Source organism: Pelophylax lessonae (genome assembly GCF_965119305.1).
Source record: "Pelophylax lessonae genome assembly, chromosome: 4".
NCBI classification, from domain to species: domain Eukaryota; kingdom Metazoa; phylum Chordata; class Amphibia; order Anura; family Ranidae; genus Pelophylax; species Pelophylax lessonae.
Window position 1 is genome coordinate 428903592 of NC_138771.1, and position 21999 is coordinate 428925590.

Sequence of the window (21999 nt, forward strand, 5' to 3'; positions counted from 1 at the left end):
GCTCCATATTGGCACCATATGTTCATTAAAGTATGCTATAATAATTTGGCATTTTGTAGTTTCCCAGTTTGAACATGTATTGCTATTTATGTGAAGAATTTCTGTTTTTATGCGAAAACTTATATATATATATATATATATATACACACACACACACACACACACAAAAGTGAGTACAACCCGAGTACACACACACATAGTATCTGACTAAAGTGAGTACACCCCGAGTGTATATATACACACACACACACACACACACACACAGTATCTGACTAAAGTGAGTACACCCCGAGTACACACACACATACTATCTTACAAAAGTGAGTACACCCCTCACATTTTTGTACATATTTTAGTATATCTTTCATGTGACAACACTTAAGAAATTATACTTTGCTATGCTGGGCATGTGTACACAACTTCTTTGGTCGACCATGGCGAGGCCTGTCCTGAGTGGAACCTGTTCTGTTAAACCGCTGTTTGGTCTTGGCCACCATGCTGCAGCTCAGTTTCAGGGTCTTGGTAATTTTCCTTTAGCCTAGGCCAGTGATGGAGAACCTTGGCACCCCAGATGTTTAGAAACTACATTTCCCATGATGCTTAACTACACTGCAGAGTGAGAAATGTAGTTTCAAAACATCTGGGGTGCCAAGGTTCTCCATCACTAGCCTAGGCCATCTTTATGCGGAGCACAAATTCTTTTTCAGATGCTCAGAGAGTTCTTTGCCATGAGGTGCTACGTTGAACTTCCAGTGACCAGTATGAGAGAGTGAGAGCGATAACACCACATTTAACACACCTGCTCAACATACACACCTGAGACCTTGTAACACTAATGAGTTACATGATATTGGGGAGGGAAAAAGGCTAATTGGGCCCAATTTGGGCATTTTCACTTAGGGGTGTAATTACCTTTGTTTCCAGCGGTTTAGACATTAATGGCTGTGTGTTGAGTTATTTTGAGGGGACAGTAAATTTACACTGTTATACAAGCTGTACACTCACTACTTAACATGATAGCAAAGTGTCATTTTTTCAGTGTTGTCACATGAAAAGCTATAATAAAATAGTTACAAAAATGTGAGGGGTGTACTCACTTTTGTGAGATACTGTGTCTATATATATATATATATATATATATATATATATATATATATATATATATATATATAAAGGTGTATAGCAGTGTGGAGTCAATTCAGGATTTTCATTAAGAGTAAAAACAGGAATACGCCCATTCCCCCATGCTCTATCCGGTTTCCTTAATACAAATATTAAACACATATTTGAACTACATACTGTATATGGGTACTGCTTTTGCCAGTATGCAAATCTCTACAGCAATGTTTGTGGTCTGATCAAACCTACAATGTAGAACCACCAGATCCTCCATCTTTACAGCAGGAACTAAACACACTCCCAGCTTACTAATTACCGTATATACTCGAGTATAAGCCGAGTTATGTGCTAAAAACGTCCCCCTCGGCTTATACTCGAGTCAAAAAAAAAAAAAAAAGGTTCCCGGCCGCTCCGACATGTTTAAGATTTAAAAATGGCGCCGGCCGGCGTATACATGTCACCGCGCATGCGCCGCCACCGCTCGGGACAGGCCGGAAATAGCCGAACGTAACGAACGTAACGTAACCAGCTTTCCCGAGCGGCGGCGACGCGTGCGCAATGACGTGTCGGCGCCGGGCGGCGCCATTTTTAAAATGAAGGCGCCTCTGGAACAGGTAAGGGAAACACAGCCGCACTAGTATGCCCGCAACTCCGCATCCTCTTGTACCATGCTTGCCACCCTGAATTTTCCTGTACCATGCCAGCCACACTGCATTCTCCTGTACCATGCCAGCCACCCTGCATTCTCCTGTACCATGCCAGCCACCCTGCATTCTCCTGTACCATGCCAGCCACCCTGCATTCTCCTGTACCATGCCAGCCACCCTGCATTCTCCTGTACCATGCCAGCCACGCTGCATTCTCCTGTACCATGCCTGCCACCCTGCATTCTCCTGTACCATGCCAGTCACCCTGCATTCTCCTGTACCATGCCAGCCACCCTGCATTCTCCTGTACCATGACAGCCACCCTGCATTCTCCAGTACCATGACAGCCACCCTGCATTCTCCAGTACCATGCCAGCCACCCTGCATTCTCCTGAGCCACCCTGCATTCTCCTGTACCATGCCAGCCACCCTGCATTCTCCTGTACCATGCCAGCCACCCTGCATTCTCCTGTACCATGCCAGCCACCCTGCATTCTCCTGTACCATGCCAGCCACCCTGCATTCTCACCCTAGGCTTATACTCGAGTCAATCATTTTTCCCATCTTTTTGTGGTAAAAGTAGGGGCCTCGGCTTATACTTGAGTATATACGGTAACTAATAGATGAGACGCAGCAGCACACCAATTATGTCATCCAGGTACTTGCTCTCCTCCTGCTAGTATGTTAAATGCCAACAGTAGTGTGCTCGATTTAGAGCCTGGCTGGCTTCTAACACTGGTCCTTCCATTTTCAGGCTAAGTGCTGCTTTACAGAATTCTGGAACTTTCATTACTTGTTTTAAAATTGCATTTTTTTTGTATACTGTATACAGTTGCACCATTTGTTATATTTATATTTGCTTGGAGTCAAAGCTGTACCCAAGGTGAAGAAAAAATGGATTTTTGTAAAATCTTACCGAAAAATCCTTTTCTCTTAGCTCATCGACAGACGTAGTCCTCGGTGATACAGCACCTTCGGGTTATGTTGCCTCCACAGGAGTAGGACTAGACAGGAAATAAAATGCTCTGGCCACACCCTAGGGGCAGTCCCAGAGGGTATATCCTCTCTCTCTCTCTGCCTCAGCAAATCAGTTATGTCATAAAAGCAGTCTTTAGAGAATTTAACCCAACCCAACTCAAAAAAAAAAACAGAGGGGCGGGTACTACGTCTGTCAATGAGCTAAGAGAAAAGGATTTTTCGGTAAGATTTTACAAAAATCCATTTTTCTCTATCGCTCATTGACAAACGTAGTCCTCGGTGATACAGCACCTTCGGGAAGTCCCAGAGCAGTATCACAAATGAGGGGTGGGAAAATGGAAATCAAATCCAATCTAGAAGGCCCAACCGGTGCCAACTAGAAGTTTACAATGCTCATCCTTAATGATGAGACTCAACAAAAAAATTTTCAAACAGAAAAAACCCTCGAGGTAGACCACCGGTCTCCTCAAATAGCGGCCTGCAAAACCTTGCGGCCAAATGAGGCATCCGCCGATGCCATCACATCAATTTTATAAAATTTTGTAAAGGTATGTACCAACGACCAGATGGCCGCCTTACATACCTGGACCACTGATGCCTGATGGCGGAAGGCCCAGGAAGTACTGAGCGCCCGAGTGGAGTGCGCCCTAACAGGGAACGGAGGACTCTGACCCTTAATAGAATAAGCCTGTACCACCGTCTGTCTAATCCATTTGGCAATAGTCGCGGCAGATGCAGGCAACCCCTTTCTGGGGCCATCCGTGATCACAAAAAGTGAATCCGTCTTACGGAATGATTCCGTAGCTTTCAGGTATACCCTGATTGCCCGAACCACATCCAAGGAATGCAACGCATGTTCCCGATGATGATTGGGCTGAGGACACAAGGAAGGTAGTACAATATCTTCATTCAGATGAAAATCTGAAACCACCTTAGGAAGAAAGGATGGCTTAGGATGAAGTACTACCTTATCCCTATGAATCACTAGGTATGGGGACTGGCATGATAATGCAGCCAGTTCTGACACCCTGCGAGCAGAAGTGATAGCCACCAAGAAGGCCACCTTCTGGGATAAAGTAAGCAAGGGAATCTCCCTGATGTTTTCAAAGGGAGGTTTCTGTAGAACCGACAAAACTAAATTAAGATCCCAGGGCGGTAAGGGCGCGCGGACTGGTGGAGCCAGGTGCCGCACCCCCTGGATGAAATTCCGCACCAAGGACTTGGTAGCTAAAGGTTTCTGAAAGAAGATTGCTAATGCTGAAACTTGACCCTTGATGGTGCTCAAGGCTAGTTTCTGCTCAACCCCTTTTTGCAAAAAGGCCAATATTCGAGTCACCGAATAGGTACGTGGAGGAAATCCTAAAGATTCGCACCACGCAATATAAGTCTTCCATGTGTGATAATAGACCTTGCTGGAAGTCGCTTTCCTTGCTTTAATAAGGGTAGGAATGACTGAAGCTGACAACCCTCTGTCCTTCAGTACTTGGGTCTCAATGGCCAGGCCATTAAAACCAGCGACTGTAAAGCACGATGGTAGATTGGTCCTTGAGACCACAGACACTCCCTGAGACGAAGTTCCCACGGAACGTCTGCGACTAGCATGTCCAAGTCGGCCAGGCCGACTTGACGAGGCCAGCCTAGAATTTCTAGGACCACTGGCGCTACCTGGATCTGAACCAGGCGTCCCTAGAGCTATCTGGCCCCGACCATCCGAAAAAGTCTGATTCCTGTGGGGAATAGAGACTAAACTTAGGAAAAGGTAGAGGAAAAGATCTATTCAGGGAACGGTGACTACCGCTCCCTGTAGAACTTAAATGTTGGAAGGGAAGAATCGCACCGGTAGTAGTAGTCGATGCTCGATCCAATGTCCTGAATACCGGTGAAAACGTCCCCCCACCCTCAACCCGGGTGGGGGCGCACCTTCAGGCTGTGTAATCCTTTGCTTCGGCTTTGGCTGAGTCGGTCCTCTGTTTGTCCGACCAGCCTTTCTTGAACCCTCCTGGAGGAGTCTTGCCTTTCCCGCTTGTTCCAGCCGGGCGTACGAACCCTTTATGGGCGGTAAAGAAAGGTCCTCGCTTGTTGCGAGGTCCCTTAGCTTTAGCAGCCTGTGGCAAGAAAGTGCTCTTGCCCCCAGTGGCGTCCTTAATAATTTCATCTAGGGTGGCCCCAAATAGGCGATTCCCCTGAAAGGGGAGATTCGTCAAGGTCTTTTTGGAGCCTAGGTGAGCTGACCAGCATTTTAACCACAGCACACGTCTGAGGATCACCGCTGACATAGATGCATGCCCTAATAGGGGGGTAGCATCCAAGGCTGCGTCACAGACAAACTGTAGCCCTTGTATAATCTGTTCCATCAAATCAGATGTTCCCTGGGGGATATCCTTTCCCCTAAGGTCTTGGCGTACCAATCTCGCCCATTCCGTTAGTGTCTGGGAAACTAGACCAATAACAATTACTGGTCTAAATGCTGACCCTATCAGGGAGAAGATAGTGCAGGACTCCGCTTCCATCTTTCGATCCACCGGATCCTTAAAGGACGAAGTGTCCTCCACTGGGATAACCGTGGCTTTATTCAGCCTGGAAATAGGTGGATCCACCACTGGTGGTACCGTCCATTTCTTAATGATGGATTCCTCAAACGGATAGCGTCTAGCAATACGCTTGGAAATAGTAAAGGTACGCTTAGAATGCTCCCATTCTCCTTTAATTTTATTACCAAAACACTTGGGTACAGGAAAAACCTTCACCGTTTTAATGGGCTTGTTAGTACCAAAGGGAATCTCTGTTTCAGTTGCCTCTGCCGGTGAAACCTCAAGTCTTAAGGCTTCACGCACCGCCACAACTAGTGCGTCCACCAATGCTTCTTCCTGAATTATAGCGGGAGAAAGAACGTCCTCCTCACTGTCTGAGGGAGCTTTACCTGAGATAACAGCCCTTGCAGAGGGACCTGCAGCTGCAGTGACCATCTCTGAATCGGAGTCAGAGGTGTCAGATAATATAGGGGTAGGCGGGGAACGCTTTCTTGACCCCCGTCCCTGACAGGCTGTCTCCACCCGAGCCACCAAAGACTCCAAAACTGCTGTAAATGCCTCCATACTCTGTGCACCGGCGGGTCCCGTGGCCCCCTCGAGGGAAACAGGTGGGGGTATTTGTGTGGCAGGGTCCATGATTATTCCAGTAATTTCCCGGAAAAATACAATTCAAATTTAAATAAAAAACTTTTTTTTTTTTTTTTTCAGACCCCCAGCGCCACAAAAGCCCCTCAGTGTTACCTGCTAGGGATCCCTATCGATCGAGAGAGAGAGAGAGAGATAGACCCCCCAGGCTCACCAATTGATGCTCAGAGTTCACTGCAACAGGTTACAGCGCTGTGTTCACAAACAGGAAGTCTTTTGGCTGCCTGCCCAGGAAGAAAGGAGGCGGCTCCGCCCCTCTGCACGCCTTCCGGCGCCTCCCCTAGCTCCACGAGGTGTTTGGATCACCTCAAACATGGCCGCCCCCATGCTGGAGACACGAGGCTACGCCAAAATGGCGGCCTCGTGCGATCTAGCAAACAATGGCGGCGGTTAGTACCGAATAGCGGCGTGACTGCAGAGCATCACAACACCTTCTCTACATGGGGATTTAGCCTGGTCGGCGGTACCGGCCCTGGCGGACCGCATGGCCGTTCGGAAGGCCTGCTATCGCTGGAGACTTGACTAGGAAAGGAGTCTACATGTCCGTGGCTACTGACTGGTAGGATACTTATATTATCACAGTAAGATACCTATACTGCCACGAATTACAATCTTTTTTAACATGTTTATAATTAGATTGTCAGCTCCCAAACCAAGCCTCCTGGCTTTTTGCACATAAAATCACACTCAAAGTAGGGGGATCTGTGCCATGTTATAGGATAGAGGGGAACTCATCCTTACCATACAGAGAGGGGCCCGCGTTCACCACAAGACCCCTTCAGGGGAAAAGGGGGAACATGCTACTCACCATACCGGAACCAGGCGGGCACCAACTCCTGACAGTACCCCTCTCCACCGGGGCGGGAGGGCTGTCGACCAATACGGACGCCGTGACTCATGGTCCTTGGCGTTTCAGCGAGACGTTTAACTCGCGAGGTCAGTCCCTCCAGTGGGACTATGTCGCGGCCGACCCAGCGCGGAGCTATGGCCTGCACGCGCTCGTAGGCTGAACTGGGGTGACCACCGGATCTCAACATCCAGCCCGTCGCCCAGTTCAGCTTTCTTGCTTGAAGATCTCACAGGAACACTGGAGAAAAAAGCTGTCTAAAAAAATCTTTTTAAGAAAAAAATCCTGCCAGGACCGAAGATCCCAGCAAGGTATCTAGGTCCTTACTCCTGACTAGACAGAAAAAAACTGATTTGCTGAGGCAGAGAGAGAGAGGGGATATACCCTCTGGGACTGTCCCTAGGGTGTGGCCAGAGCATTTTATTTCCTGTCTAGTCCTACTCCTGTGGAGGCAACATAACCCGAAGGTGCTGTATCACCGAGGACTACGTCTGTCAATGAGCGATAGAGAAAACACAATTTATTCCAGCTAGGAATTTATTACAAATCAACCATAAAAAGGCAACTGCATTCAGTTTGCTAAAGCACTGGGTATCACGTACAACTACCACATTATTTAATAAAATACTGTATTCGGCTTTATTCTCTCTTTGCTAAATATGAGCACTGCTGACCTCTGTTTTTATGCATGTACTCCAGTTATAGCTGCACATCCTTTGTTGGCCAAGATTCCTGATATTGACAACAGTGGACATGCCTGTGCAATGAAAACCAGCAAATTCACTTGTAGTCTCCATAAAGAGAACAGGGTGGCAATGAAAGAGCATTATTGGGATACAGGGACACATATTCGTCACCCTGGAACAGGAAGTGCCTGAACAAGAACCTTTATACCAGGATTTGTCTGGATAAATGGAATCCCAGTTCCTCTGGTAGGTAAAAATAAAGTTTAGAAATAACTATTTTAGCTGCAAATTTTGCTGTTTACTTCAACTCAAAAAATGTACCTGTGGGTTGACTAAGACCCATTTTGTGTTTTCAGATTCTTTAGAGAATAAGCCAGTAGCTTGCAATCTAGGTCTTCTCTGCAGACCGTAAACTATAACCTAAACCTGCACAGTAACCAGGAAGCCTCTTTATTTCCATTTGCACCATTTTTGAGCCAGTGAGGACATCCATTACATTCCTGGCTTAAGAAAAGGTACAGATCCATGGCAAGTACAGTACCTCCCAATAAGAAGCCAACCTAACAAGCCTAGACCACCCCACAGGTTTGCTTTGACCATGTAATTATACTTAAAGCCTAACTAAAGTCTCACACGGTTTTACCTTTTTATAGTCCTGTAACCCATCATGCTATGATTTAAGCTTTTTGCTTAGAGTTGCATTAAAATACACTTTTCAGTGCAAATACTACTTCCTGCCCTTTTATAAAGCACTATGGCAGAGCTGAGTAGCAGGCACACCCCCTAACACAAGTGTCATCAGATGCATATACTGCAGGAAAAATGAGCAGGGTGGGCTGTGCAGGTCTGTGTGAATTACAGTAGGTAGCAGTAGGTCTTTTCTGCTACCTATTGCTCTGCATTTTTAGACACTCACAGCAGCTAGATTACAAGACAGTGAAAATTAATACAATGGTTATCTGACTGGATACCTTGTTCTGTGATGTCAGCTAGGCTTTAAGTTACATGAACTCAAATTAGAGCCAGTCTATACTAATACAAATAATGTTACCCACTTTGTCTATGCACAAACTTATAGATAGCTAAAGGATATCGTCATCTTTTCCACAAACTTATCCTTATCATCAGTTGGAGGCGGGAAGCTCTCAATGTCCCTCTGAAGGTCTGAAATTTGCTTTTTCATTTGATCCAAATTCTTTTGTAAATTTTCCGCAGATACTGCAAAATACAAGTATTTCAATACACAGTACTGTTTGGGACATGTGTTTAATAAACCAGAAATATTAATGAATCAATTCATACTTCTGAAAGCAGTAAAATTAATATTTAAAAAAAAAATATTGCTCTTCACAGAAATCAACTGATACCACACAAAGACAAGAAAAACCTTTTCATATAAAAATTGTATTTGAAAAGAAATAAGGTTTATTTTAGCTGAATATTTTTTTTACATATGTCTTACACACTGCTGGCCAGTGATTGCATCTAGCCCCATACCAATTTTTATCTTTACACAAACGTATCCAGATATCATTAAAAAAATGTCTAAGCATCGGTATGTTCTACCTAGTTACATTGGTCCAGCTTGAACCAATGAAACGGTGTGGTGTATACTAATACTTTGCTGAACCTCCTGGAAGCTGGAAATCACCAAAATAGACACCGCTCCATCAGTAAACCTCAGTTGCTTCCAGGTCCACGCTGAGCTGCTGCTCTCCTGCTTTGTGAACAAAGCAGGTTGGCCACGTCACAGGTGACAGTCACAGAATGGTTTACACTTTCTGAATAAATGAAAAGCATTCTCAGATTGGACAATGCAGAGAGCATGACATCACCACCCCACCCCATCACAGAATGCTTTGCATTCATTCAGAAAATGCAAACCATTATCTGAATGGCACCTGTGCCAGGTGGCATTCAGAGTGTTCACGAGGCTTCAGGCCAGCCAGTCAGCATGGGACCCAGAAGCAAGTAGAGATCACTGGGGTAGCGGTGCCTGCTTCAGTGATTTATAGCTTCCAGTGGTATGGGCCAGGTATAGACTATACATAGTTACATTGGTCCAAGCAGGACTAATGTAACTATGTATAACATACCAATACCTTGCATTATTTTTAATCTGGTTATATAAAGTTGCGGGTCCTCTTCCTATCTTCCACGTAATGATGTGATGCCACTCTCTGCAGCATTCTCCTGCAAGTCCAGGGTAGTCTAATTATGTGCGCTTTGTGCACTAGGCTAACAGAAGTGGGTTGAATAATACTGGGGAAAGAGGATGGGTGCTGGATTGCAGAGCAGTAAGTGTGTGATGACCAGCACCAGAGAGGAGGAGAGTACTGCAGTAAGAGAGGGTTTTGTTTTTTTTTTGCAACAACGGTCAGAATATTCTATTTTTTAAAGGAAGCTGGAGAAAGGCTGTAAATTAGCCAACAATTCACCGAATCTATACTGATATAGTGAATCATACTCAAAGAGTTTTTTGTTTTTTTTTTTACTTTGTGACCTGTAAAAACAATAAGATGTATGGTATCCTTTGAATACCAGCCTAACATAACAGTGATATGGGCTGGTATCACCAGCTGGTGGGGGTCCAAGGGTTAAGACAGGCAGCTGGCATCTTTTAGATCACGCCCACATATGTAAATGGTGTTAGTACCACACATGTCTAGCACTATACCCCCTCTGTAACTCAAAACTGGTAACCTGTAAAATTGTTTAGGGCGTTGCCTATGGAGATTTTGAAGTATTGTAGTTTGCCACCATTCCACGAGCATTTGCAGTTTTAAAGCAGGACATGTTAGGTATCTATTTACTCAGTGTAACATCATCTCTCAAATTTTACAAAACAATTGGGTTATATATTGTTCAATTAATTAAAGTGTATTAAAAAAAAAAATAGCATTTAAAAGACAGTTGTGTGAATACCGTATGACATAAAAAACTGCAACAACCACCATTTTATTCTCTAGGGCCTCTGCGAACAAAAAAATATATAATGGTTGGGGGTTCCAAGTAATTTTCTAGCAAAAACAAACAGATTTTTACTTATAAATAAAAAGTGTCAGAATAGGCCTGGTCCCTAAGTGGCTAGACAGGGTCCAAACAAGCAAAAGCAACTGCCTCCTTTGAGAAAAATAAATATACCTCTACTGGCCTTTTCTACATGAACCATCTCATCTGGGAACTGTAACACATCAGGGTAATCTTGTTCACAGGTTTCAGCTAAGAAGTGTAACAATGTTGTCTTCTGGTCAGCTGACTTGGTGTCTTTAAGCTGAAAATATAAAATTAACAAAATAACACCAAGTATGCATTAGTACTTGAACTTAAAAGTGCTGGTCTCCCATTCAATATTTATTGTCATTTCATTTTTTTTTTACCTTGCAGAGGAAACCAATCTCAAAGCCAAAAGCACCAGCATTCCGGGACCCGGCGTTCATAAAATTTCCAACAAGCAGAGTGATCTCTAGAAGGGTGGAAAAGTTCTTACTCTTCTGCACCTCTTCACATGCAGCCGTTACTGAAACAATATCTGGTTTGATGTTTTCTACAAGTTCATTAAACATGAGTTTAAATAGGATGGCGTTGAGCCTTGGTCGAAGGCGTGGGACTGTGCTCATCTAAACATAAAGAAGAAAATACTTTGCTATTTATTTCTTTTTTTTGGAAGAAAAGGGCAGTAATCCTATGTAAACCATTTCAAAACATATTTTGTCAGTCACCTTAAAGCGTTAAAACTGGCTGTAAACATTAGACATAAAATATGAACAAAGCATATCCCTCTACCGTGTGTTCTTGTCCCAATCTAGAGCACCAAGTATAATTCCTATCTACTTCCCCATCCCTCTGCTATCTGTACGAGTCACTTCTGACAAGTTTTCCTGACACGAAGATAAAAAAAGGTGACAGGGGAGGGATTGTCAGCACACAGATAGTGATTGACAGCCTCAGCTCTGTTCCTGTGTGAAGAGGGGAGTGTGCCCTTTCCCTCCAATCAGCTATCCCCACTGAGCTCTGCAGAGTGTCATTTTAGTTCTCTGCCCTGTTTTCTGACAGCCCAGACAAGCTTTAGAAATTCTGGACTTTGAATGACTGTAGAGAAGAGAAGACTGTAGATAAACATGTACAACTTATGTAGGTGGATTTGTTTAAGCTCTGTGTAGCACCTGAGGCCAATCACGTCACTGAGTATATATAAGGGTTTACAGCCACTTTACGTTTTGATAGAGTGGAAATAATCCAAAACTCTGTTAGATTCTTTTATTTGCAGTCTGTGTTCCCAACTCAGATTTTCTCTTACAGTCTGCCCATGAGCCCCGACAGGGAATTTAAGGAATTTCCCTTTTAGATCATTATCAGCAAAATAGTTGTCTTCCCACTGGAAGATTTCTTCTCACCTCCAGTTCTAGTGACATCTTTAAACATTTGCATTTCCCCTCCCCTTCCTGATGGCAATGATCATGATGGCAAAAGAGATCACGACAGCTATATTAAAACATGATGTAGGTCCTAACCCTTCCCCTCCCTATTCAAACCTGGACAAAAATAAAAGCAAAATAAAGACCTGGACTGAGTTGTAAATTATTTATTGATTGTAATATTTTTTTTTTTCTATCAGTAGTGAATTGTTACTAATTTTTTTCAATTTCTATAACGGCCCCCAGGCATGTTGATTTGATATGTCACAAGTTAAATAAATTCCCCAACCCATATCTGTATTTGTCATCTATATAATATGAACCATTCTTGTACTTTGGGAATTCAATAAATGGTAATAGGCATTGAGCCCCGGTTCACACTATAGCGATAACAGACATCCCATATGATTCGGAGCACACTGCTCTGAAAATCACATGTCTGTGCGATGCAAATTCAGCCATACAGATTGTATGGCTGAGTTTGCAGCTGATTCAGGATGAACAGGCACAGGACCTTTTTTGGGTCCGCAGCAGAATCGTATCGCATGGTGGATCACACCTATGCGATCCGATTCATGTCCGAACTGTCAGTTCGCACTGCGATATGCAAACTGATCTTGGGGTGTCGTTAACATTGTATTTTCACCCCCAGCGATTCGCATATGGCAGTGTGAACTGCCTGCGATTTGAATGCGATGCGGATACCCGCAGTGGATTTGCAGGGTTCCCGCATCACATATGTGTGAACCGAGCCTTAGGGTCCTCATATATTGCTTTTGTCCTTGGCAACATACTTGTACTCAGGTCAGTGTGCTACACTGTATTGGATATACATACAAATGTTTTAAAAAAACAACATGCACAAGAACACCTTCTTACCTCAACTCCGAATTGCTCTGGCTCTGCCAAGTTGTTGTACTCATCTTTAAATTCCGCTAACATCTGAATCTGGTCTCCTTCTGGCAACTGCTTGACTAGATTCTAAAGAAAAGAAAAGTGTAGGGGTAATGAACAATAATTTGACTAAAAGTTAAAAAAATATAAAATAAATAAAAATAAACCTTTATTCTAAAATGACAATAGTTGTCTAGTATACATATGTTAAAAGACTTTCCATTAAATGGCCAAAAAGTAGGGTATAAATTTCACAAGACATTCTTTCTCTGTTTGCGGTTACCCTCCTTAATGCATCAACAAAGATTTCGGTTTCCTATATGCTTTGGTCTGAGCCCTGGTTCACAGCAGTACGGCTTTGATATGGCACTACTTCAAAGCGGCAGATCAGTGCGATTTGGATCGGCAATTTCTTTCTATACGTCGGATTGCTGGCAGGAAACTGCTGCTTTAATAACGTGCTTTTAACAGCGTTTTTTAATTGTGTTTATGCTTGTTTTTGAGCGTCAGCATTTTTGTAAAATTACAACAGCTTACATTCAGCTGAACGCTAATAAAAGCACGTTTATGTGCATTTTTCAGCATTTTTTATGGTCAGAAGAACTGCTCTTGAACGTTAGGGTGCTCAGACAACAGCCTATTAAAGCGGTAGTATCTCGCTTTTTGGCACTTTAACCTACAGGTAAGCCTATAATAAGGCTTACCTGCAGGTACAAATAATATCTCCTAAACCGGCACGGTTTAGGAGATATTTACAGTGCATGCAGCCGCTCGCGCGAGCGGCGCATGCGCTCTGAAGGTCCGGGGGGACCTTCAATTAACTTGCCGGGAGCTTGCCGGAAAAATCACTCCCGCGCGCATGCGCGGGAGTGACGTCATCGCGGCTCCGGCCAATCATCGCGCCGGAGCCGTCTCTTCTGGCCAATCACCGCGCCGGAGCCGCCGAACCCGGAAGAGACGGCGAGGGATCATGGCAGCGCCCGCAGCGATGTCCGGGGGTCCGTGTCGGGGCTTCGTTCTAAGGTAAGTTACACATAATGGGCTAGTATGCGATGCATACTAGCTCATTATGCCTTTGTCTTGCAGGGTTTTTTTTTTTTTTATGTTTTAGGGTTTACAACCGCTTTAACTGCTGATGAACTTCAAAAAATGTCCATGTGTGCATGGACAGATAACAGAGGGGAGTTTAAGGGCTGTTTAAAAAAAAAAAAAAAAAAAAAAAAAAAACGCCCAAACTCACAAAAACCTGAGTTTATCAGCTGCAGTATGCATGAGGCCTAAGTCCCAGTTTACACTTATGCGATGCGGGAACCCTGCGAATCTACTGCGGGTTCCCGCATCGCATTCCCAGCACAGGCAGTTCACACTGCCATATGCGTTTTGCTGGGGGTGTCAATTCAAAGTTAACGACACCCCCAGATCAGTTCACATATCGCAGTGCGATCTGACATTCGGGCATTAATCAGAGTGAACCACCATGCAATCCGATTCTGCTTCGGACCCAAACAAGGGTCCTGTGCGTGTTTGTGCCGAATCAGATGCAAATTCAGCCATACTATCTGTATGGCTGAATTCGCATCGCACAGACATCGCATGTGATTTTCAGAGCAGTGCGCTCCGAATCACATGCGATGTCTGCCATCGCAGATGTGTGAACCGAGCCTTAAGTGTGATAAAGCACACATACAGTATTTGATTATTCTGTACACAGTGGTGCTACATAGTCAAAAATAGTAAAAATGTGATTAGGCTTCCCCCACCAGGAGAACACAATGGTTCCATGGGAGGGGTTCCCTAGTCAACACTGTCTGTGTTAATGGGGGAATCAAGCAATTTCCTTCCAGCAACCCGTGGTTGCATGAAAGAAATTTGCTCTGTCTATGGCCGGCCTTAAATTGATTGACCACACTATATGTTCACATCAAACATGAGAGCTACAAACTCTTCACTGTAATGGAAGAACTAAAAACAGTGTCCCTTCCCTACCTCCTAATGCACAATGTAATGGTAATAGTTACCATACAGATGCAGTTGAATTCCCAAGACATGTAGACAGACATCTGCTAAAGGCAACCTTGTATTTGCAGAAAGACCACCACATCCCATATTTCAATTTTTTTCCAGATGCCTGAAAGCAAACTTACCGAAATCATAGACTCTGTCAGTACTTCTTCATTCACTTCTAGGATGACATTTTTTATCTCCGGATAGGGCATACGGTATGAACCCAAAAAGATAGCTGTTTAAAAAAAAATTGAATAAAATGACAATGGGCAATACCTACAAAGAAAATATTAGCATATCAGCAAGTTACAATCATCTGTATGTTATTTTGATAACCCACTCAGCCTAAAGTGATAATGTGAGCGATGTCATTACTGAGCCCCATTTGGCTCTTGATCAGTTATCCTCATCTAGGCCTTACTAGAGAGTCCCTATGCCTGGAAGCATTTAGGACAGGAGTTCAGACCTACTTTTTTTCTAGGTAGTAAACAGTTTTGTTCAAGTTTCCATTCTTTCCGATAACTTTGACTTAGGATCTGCCCTAGAATTAGATCCATCATGACCCAGTTTGTGGTTTATCCCTGGACCTCTTTTCTTACATATGGATCCCAAACAGACAGAGAATTTTAAATCCATACGTCCCCACTCACAAGATCTACTTTCGCAGTATGGGATGCACTACACAGATCTAGGGATTGGAAATACAATTCTCCTCTCATGCCCATAACTGGACATTCCTACTTTCTACCTGGGAAACTGGATTCCAAAATTTCGAGACTGGCTTCCTCATCCTAATACTCTTTTACATCATGTGACAATGCAGCAAGGTATTGTGAATTTCAATACTATTGTCCCATCCGCTCGTCCCTCCATCATGGACCATTGGAGATAAACTCAACTGGGACGATTTATCAAATCTTTGCACCACCCCTTAAGTTCGGTAGCTGACCTTACCCCATTGGAAACCATCCCGAATACCAGCCAACCTCCTCAGAAAGCAGTTTCCCTACTCTACAAAACCTTAAAGACTCGAGATCCCACTGACTTTTCATCCTTTATCTCTGCTTGGGAAAACACCTCCAACATACTCTCAACAGCGCTCAGATGAAAACAAATTCTAAGATGGGCTCATACTTCAGCCATCTCATCAGGGACGGCAGAAGCCAACTATTATTATTATTATTGGCAGCAATCCCCAGCTATCCAACACCACATTTCCGAACATCTCGAATCAATGCTGGAGAGGCTGTGGCAAAATCGCTACCCATGCTCATATATGGTGGCATTGTCCTCTTATACAACCATATTGGTCCACGATCCTTAAGTACATTGCGGAAATTCAAGGATTCCCAATTAAAGTGTACAATGGAAAAGCACCTGCCAATGTTCCAGAGAGACCACTTACCCAATACCAAAGATGCATCACTCCACATCTTTTGAACGCAGCCAAATCACTAATTCCCCTCTATTGGAGAGATTCTAAAATACCTACAGTTAGACAGTGGTTAACAGTGGTAGATCATATTTACCACATGGAGGGCATGACTTTGGAGTACAAAGGCCTGTCTAATAGATCTCATAAAATCTGGGCATGTTGGCTGTCTTTTACTTACTCGACAACTTATGCTAAGGTGATGTCATGATATTCTTGGTTTTGTGCTTCCTTTCTTTACTTTCTTCCTCCCTCTCTTTTCCATACTCCCCCCCACTTCATGTTCTCCCCTTTTTGTTTATACATGATACAGTGTAAAGACATGGAACAGGTATTGTGTTATCTATCTACTACTAACAACAGTTTTACTAAGAGTTGTGACAGATGCATGTTGGTCATACTGTTATGGTGGTTTCCTGCATGTTTGAACAGTTCTATATCCTGCTTGACTCAATGTATGCATCATTCACCATATCTTGTATTGTGAATATCCTTTAATAAAAACTTAACACATCCCTCTAATCCTCCCAATCAAGCTTCCATTTATTGCCTAAACTACAAGGGCCATACATAGCCTATTCTCGGCACAATGGAGCATCAACTATTAGGAATAAGGGAGGTCAGAGCCGTGTAGGGCTTACTTTATTGAGAATAATGATTGAAAGTGCTTGTTAACCTAGAAAGTTTAATATTTTAAATTTATGTTTTAATTTCAGAGAAGTTCTGCTAAATAGCCATGAAATTTGAGCTGTGGGTGATCCTGAGAGCCGACTAGTAACTGCACCCAATCAGTTACGGTCTGTTTTTAGGTATTCCAAGAGTCTTGGGAGTGTGGCTCCCAGGATACAATAGCTGGAAGGACATTCCTTCATCCATGCTGTTTAGTGTGGATGGAGGAATCTATTGCTTTCTGGGTGAATTGAGAGAAATTGTGGTGTGTTGTGTCCAACCATATAAGAAACTGTGTATTAGGTGCCAAGCCATCCCTTTTTGAGTGAGATAAGAAAAACAAGGTGTTAACCATGTTTGTGCAGCTACTGATTGGCAGGGTTTATCATGGCAGGGCATATCAAGGAGCAATATTTGCTTAGTTTCCAGCTTTCTGGCCACAGGGGTAGCCAATCAACAGGGCCTGCGGACAGGATGTCCGCCGGGCACCCGCGATCGCTCCCCCCTGAACACAGAACAGCAGTCTGCCAATGTAAACATGGCCAACCACTGTTCTGTCAGTGATGAACACAGGGATCCTGTGTTCCTCCTATATAAGAACAAAGGTCTCTGTGTTCATCCAGCAAGTCCATCCCCCACACAGTTAGAAAGCCCCCCCCCCCCCCAGGAACACATTTAACCCTTTAACCCCCTTTGGTGTTCACCCCTTCCCTGCCAGTGTCATAACAGTACAGTACAGTAACCGTGCATATTTTTAGCACTGATTACTGCAGTAAAAAATGGCAGTCAGGTGTCTGATCAGTCCGCCGCAATGTCACAGTCCCGCTAAAAATACGTTGATCGCCATTACTAGTAAAAAAATAAATAAAAATGACATATTTCCCTTAGTTTGTAGATGCGATAACTTTTGCGCAAACCAATCAATATACACTTATTGGGATTTTTTTTACCAAAAATATGCAACAGAAAAAATATTGGCCTAAAATAATGAAAAAATTAGATTTTTACATTTTTTTTTTTTATTCAGAATGTTTCATAGCAGAGAGTAAAAAAAAAATTATGTATGTATGTATGTATATATATATATATATATATATATATATATATATATATATATATATGTATATATTCCAGAATTTTTGCTCTTTTTTTTAGTTTATAGCTCAAAAACTGGATTGTTGTCTTACCGTAAAATCCTTTTCTCTGATGTTCATTGAGGGACAGATCTTCATATCTTCTTGACCCTTGGGTTTATGCTGCCCCCTAGAGGAGTAAGACACTAGGCGGAAAAAAAGTTTGACTACGCCTATAGTGCAGTCTCAGGGAGTATACTCCAACTCCCTGCTATAGGTCTTTAGTTTTGGAACAAGCAGTGTCAAAAGAATATAAAATCCAACTCAATACAGGGGCGGGGGCTGTGTCTGTCAATGAACATCAGAGAAAAAGATTTTACGGTAAGACAAAAATCCAGTTTTCACTTTTGTTCATTGATGGACACAGCTCCATATCACCTTTGGGAAGTCCCAAAGCAGTGTCAACATGAGGGATGGGAAGAACACAGCAAGAAAGACACTTCCCAAAGGCTAAACATAGCCAACCAGGTAAAACAGGAGTTCAACCAGGAACAACTGGAGAATATCATCTGACAAAAAAAACAAATATGCCCTCAAAGAGGTCTAATCCTCTCCAACAGCAGCCTGCAAAACCTTGCGGCCAAAAGAAGCATCCGCACAAACGACCAGGTGGCCGCCTTGCAAACCTGCTCTACCTACGTCTGATGAGGGAAAAGCCCAAGAGGCACTAAGTGCCCTTGTAGTATGCACTAACAGCAAAAGGAGGATACTGACCCTTAATGAAATAGGCCTGCACCACTGTCTGCCTGATCAATCTGGAAATGGTTGCAGCAGACATGGACAGCCCCTTACAGGGGTCCATCTATAAGGACAAACAGAGAATTGTCGGAACAACTCCGTCGCCGCCAGGTACACCCTGATTGCATGAATCACATCCAAAGAACGTAAAGCAATCTCTTTAGGATGCTTAGGCTTAGGACACAAGGAAGGCAACCCAATGTCTTCATTTAAATGGAAACCAGAGACAACCTTAGAAAGGAACGACTGGCAGGTACGAAGCACTACTTTTGTCTCTGTGAACCATCAGATAGAGCGAATGACAAGAATGACAAGACAACGCAGCCAACTCGGACACCCTGCACACAAATGTAATAGCCACCAAGAAGGCTACCTTCCGTGAGAGTAAGTAGAGCAACCTCACGAATATTTTCAAAAGGCGGTTTCTGAAGAACCGACAGCACCAAATTGAGGTCCCATGGAGGTAACGGAGAACTCATGGGGGGAGCCAGGTGGCGGACCCCCTGAACAAAGGTGTGAACCAAGGAATCCAAAAGGGTGCTGAAAGAAAATTGCCAGAGCCGAAATCTGGACTTCTACGCTTCTTTGGACAAACTCCAAGACATGAGACATCGAGAAGGAACAGGGAGTGACCCCCCAAAGACTCACACCAAGCAATGTGCGCCCTTCAGACTCGATGATAAATCTTCCTAGAAGTAGATTTCTAGCTTTTAACAGCCTAGGACCCCACTGATTTAGACACCACTCTATCCTTCAGCACCTGGCTTTCAATAGCCAAGCCAGCGACTGTAAAGCAGGAAGGAAGATCGGCCCTTGAGCTAAGAGATCTTCCCTGAGAGGGAGTTTCCAAGGGACATCGGCGACCAGCCATACTAGGTCTGTGTACCAGGACTTGGAAGGCCAGTCCGGAACCACTAGGATGATCAGAATCCCTTCTGCCTCGATTCTTCTCAGGAGCCTTGGCAGAATAGTTAACGGAGGAAATGCGTACATCAGATGATACTGACCCTAGGGAGCCATCAGAGCGTCTGTGGTGTCGGCCAGAGGATCCCGAGACCTTGCTATGAACCTCTGCACCTTCCTGTTGAGATGAGAGGCCAACAGGTCCACATCTGGAGTCCCCCACCAGAGACACAGTTGATGAAACACCTCCTGGTGGAGAGTCCATTCTCCCTGATCCAATGTCTGCCGACTAAGGTAGTCTGCCTGTCAATTTTCCACCCCTGGAATATGCACAGCAGAGATGGCTGGAACAAACCGTTCTGCCCAAGAATGCTGGCTACTTCCCGGGCCACTAGGACACTTTGGTACCCCCTAGATGATTGACATATGCCAAGGCCGTGGCATTATCTGATTGAATCTTTACCGGGCGCGTCTGCAGACGATCTGTCCATTGGGTCAGGCAAAGCCTGATCGCCCCGAAATTCCAGGATATTGATCGGTGGGCTGGGCTCCTTCAGAGACCAAACTGCCTGAGCACAATCCATGACCAAGACACTTCCCCACCTGGATAAGGTGGCATTCGTGGTGACCACCGTCCAGTACAGGGGGAGAAAAGATTTTCCTTGTCGAAACACCCGGAGAACGGGATCCCCTTGTATCCCAGCTCAACAGGATCAGATTGTCTAGAGACTGAGTGGGTTTTTGTTCCATTTGGCAAGAATCTCCTTTTGCAGAGATCTGGTATGAAACTGAGCAAACGGAACCGCCTCGAAGGTGGAGACCATCAGACCAAGCACTTGCATGCAAGTCCTGAGAGATGACCGCCGGCTGAACAACAGAAGCCGTATCGCATCCTGCAGCTTCTGGCGATTCACCTCCAGAAGAAACACCTGGGCTGAGGCAGTGTCCAGGGTAAGACCCAGATAGTCCAGCTTGGTGGACGGAAGCAATGCAGATTTTTGTAAATTCAGTTTCCATCCAAACTCTTGCAAAGTGCGCACCAAAATGTCCAGAGGGTCTTTTAGGGCATTCGGAGACTCCGCTCTCAAAGGGAGATCGTCCAAGTAACCCAGTACCGCAATCCCCTTCTGCATTAGCAATGCTAGCACCGGGGCCAAAACATTGGTGAACACCCAAGGAGCTGAGGACAGACCAAAGGGTAATGCCACAAATTGATAGTGCTCTTCACCCACGGCAAAGCAAAGGGAACGCTGATGCCCGACATATATTGGGATATGAAGGTAAGCGTCCTTGATATCGATAGCGGCCAGGAAATTCCCTTGATGAAGGGATGCCACTACCATGCGAATGGACTCCATTTGAAATTTCTGATTCAGCACAAAGCTTTAACCTTGCCTTCCTTCCTTCCTGAGAACAGTAAATAGGCTTGAATAGAACCCCTGAAAGCATTCTGATTCTGGAACCAGTACAATGACTCCCTGTGAGAGCATTGGTTGGAAGGGAAGAACCTTGCCGGAGGCAAAGACAGAAACTCGATCTTGTAACTGGACCGAATCAACTAGTGGACTGATTTGTCTTCAATCAAGGAGGTCCACGGAACCGGAAAGAGTCGAAGACGTACCCCCACCCCAGATACAGGTGAGGGTGCCCCTTCAGACAGAAGTAGGCTTGTCTGCGGTCCCGGAGGATACCCGGTCTCAACTTACCAGGCAAGGGCCTCTTGGAACCCCCTGCGGGGTTACGAGCGGATTTTGATCCCTGGTCCTTAGATCCCAAAGGACGAAAGGACCGCTTATGGGCCGAGAAGAAAGTGCCACGTTTGCGACGGGACTCCTTGTTCCTGGTAGTCTGTGGAAGCAGAGTACTCTTACCACCAGTAAGACCCTTGATGATCTCTTCCATGGAAGCTCCGAACAAATGGTCTCCCACAAAAGGGAGACCAGTCAATACCTTCTTGGAAGCCTGGCCCGCAGACCAGTATTTCAGCTATATCATGTGGCAAAGAGTTACCACTGTCACAGACACCCTACAGGTTAAGGGTGCCGCATCCAGAGAGGCATCACAGATGTACTGCAACCCCTGGACCAACTGGTCCGCCAGGTCAGGAGGAGGCTGTCCCCCTTCCAGATCCTGGTGTAGGAGCTTAGACCATTCTGCTACGGTCTGGGAAACCAAGGTTTTGGCAAAAACTGGCCGCAAAATGGAACCGGCCATGGTAAAAAGTTATCGGACCAGAGATTTCGCTCTTTTGTCAAAAGGGTTCTTAAAGGATGGAGAGTCCTCCACTGGAAAAAGGGTGGCCTTATTCAACCTGGAAACCTGCGAGTCCACCACAGGTGGAACTGTCAAGTTTCT

The 21999-nt window shown here is 44.5% G+C and overlaps 1 protein-coding gene across 1 annotated transcript in view; it reads right to left on the bottom strand.

Annotated features, from left to right (window-relative positions):
* DIAPH1 (diaphanous related formin 1) overlaps positions 1-21999 on the bottom strand; it is a 533606-nt gene that overhangs the window by 26195 nt on the left and 485412 nt on the right. The window contains exons 19-23 of the mRNA XM_082252909.1: positions 14910-15004; positions 12751-12852; positions 10834-11073; positions 10598-10727; positions 8547-8671 (exon numbers count right to left, since the gene is read on the bottom strand). Of these exons, the coding sequence (XP_082109035.1) occupies positions 8547-8671; positions 10598-10727; positions 10834-11073; positions 12751-12852; positions 14910-15004 (692 nt within the window). The remainder of the gene's footprint in view (positions 1-8546; positions 8672-10597; positions 10728-10833; positions 11074-12750; positions 12853-14909; positions 15005-21999) is intronic.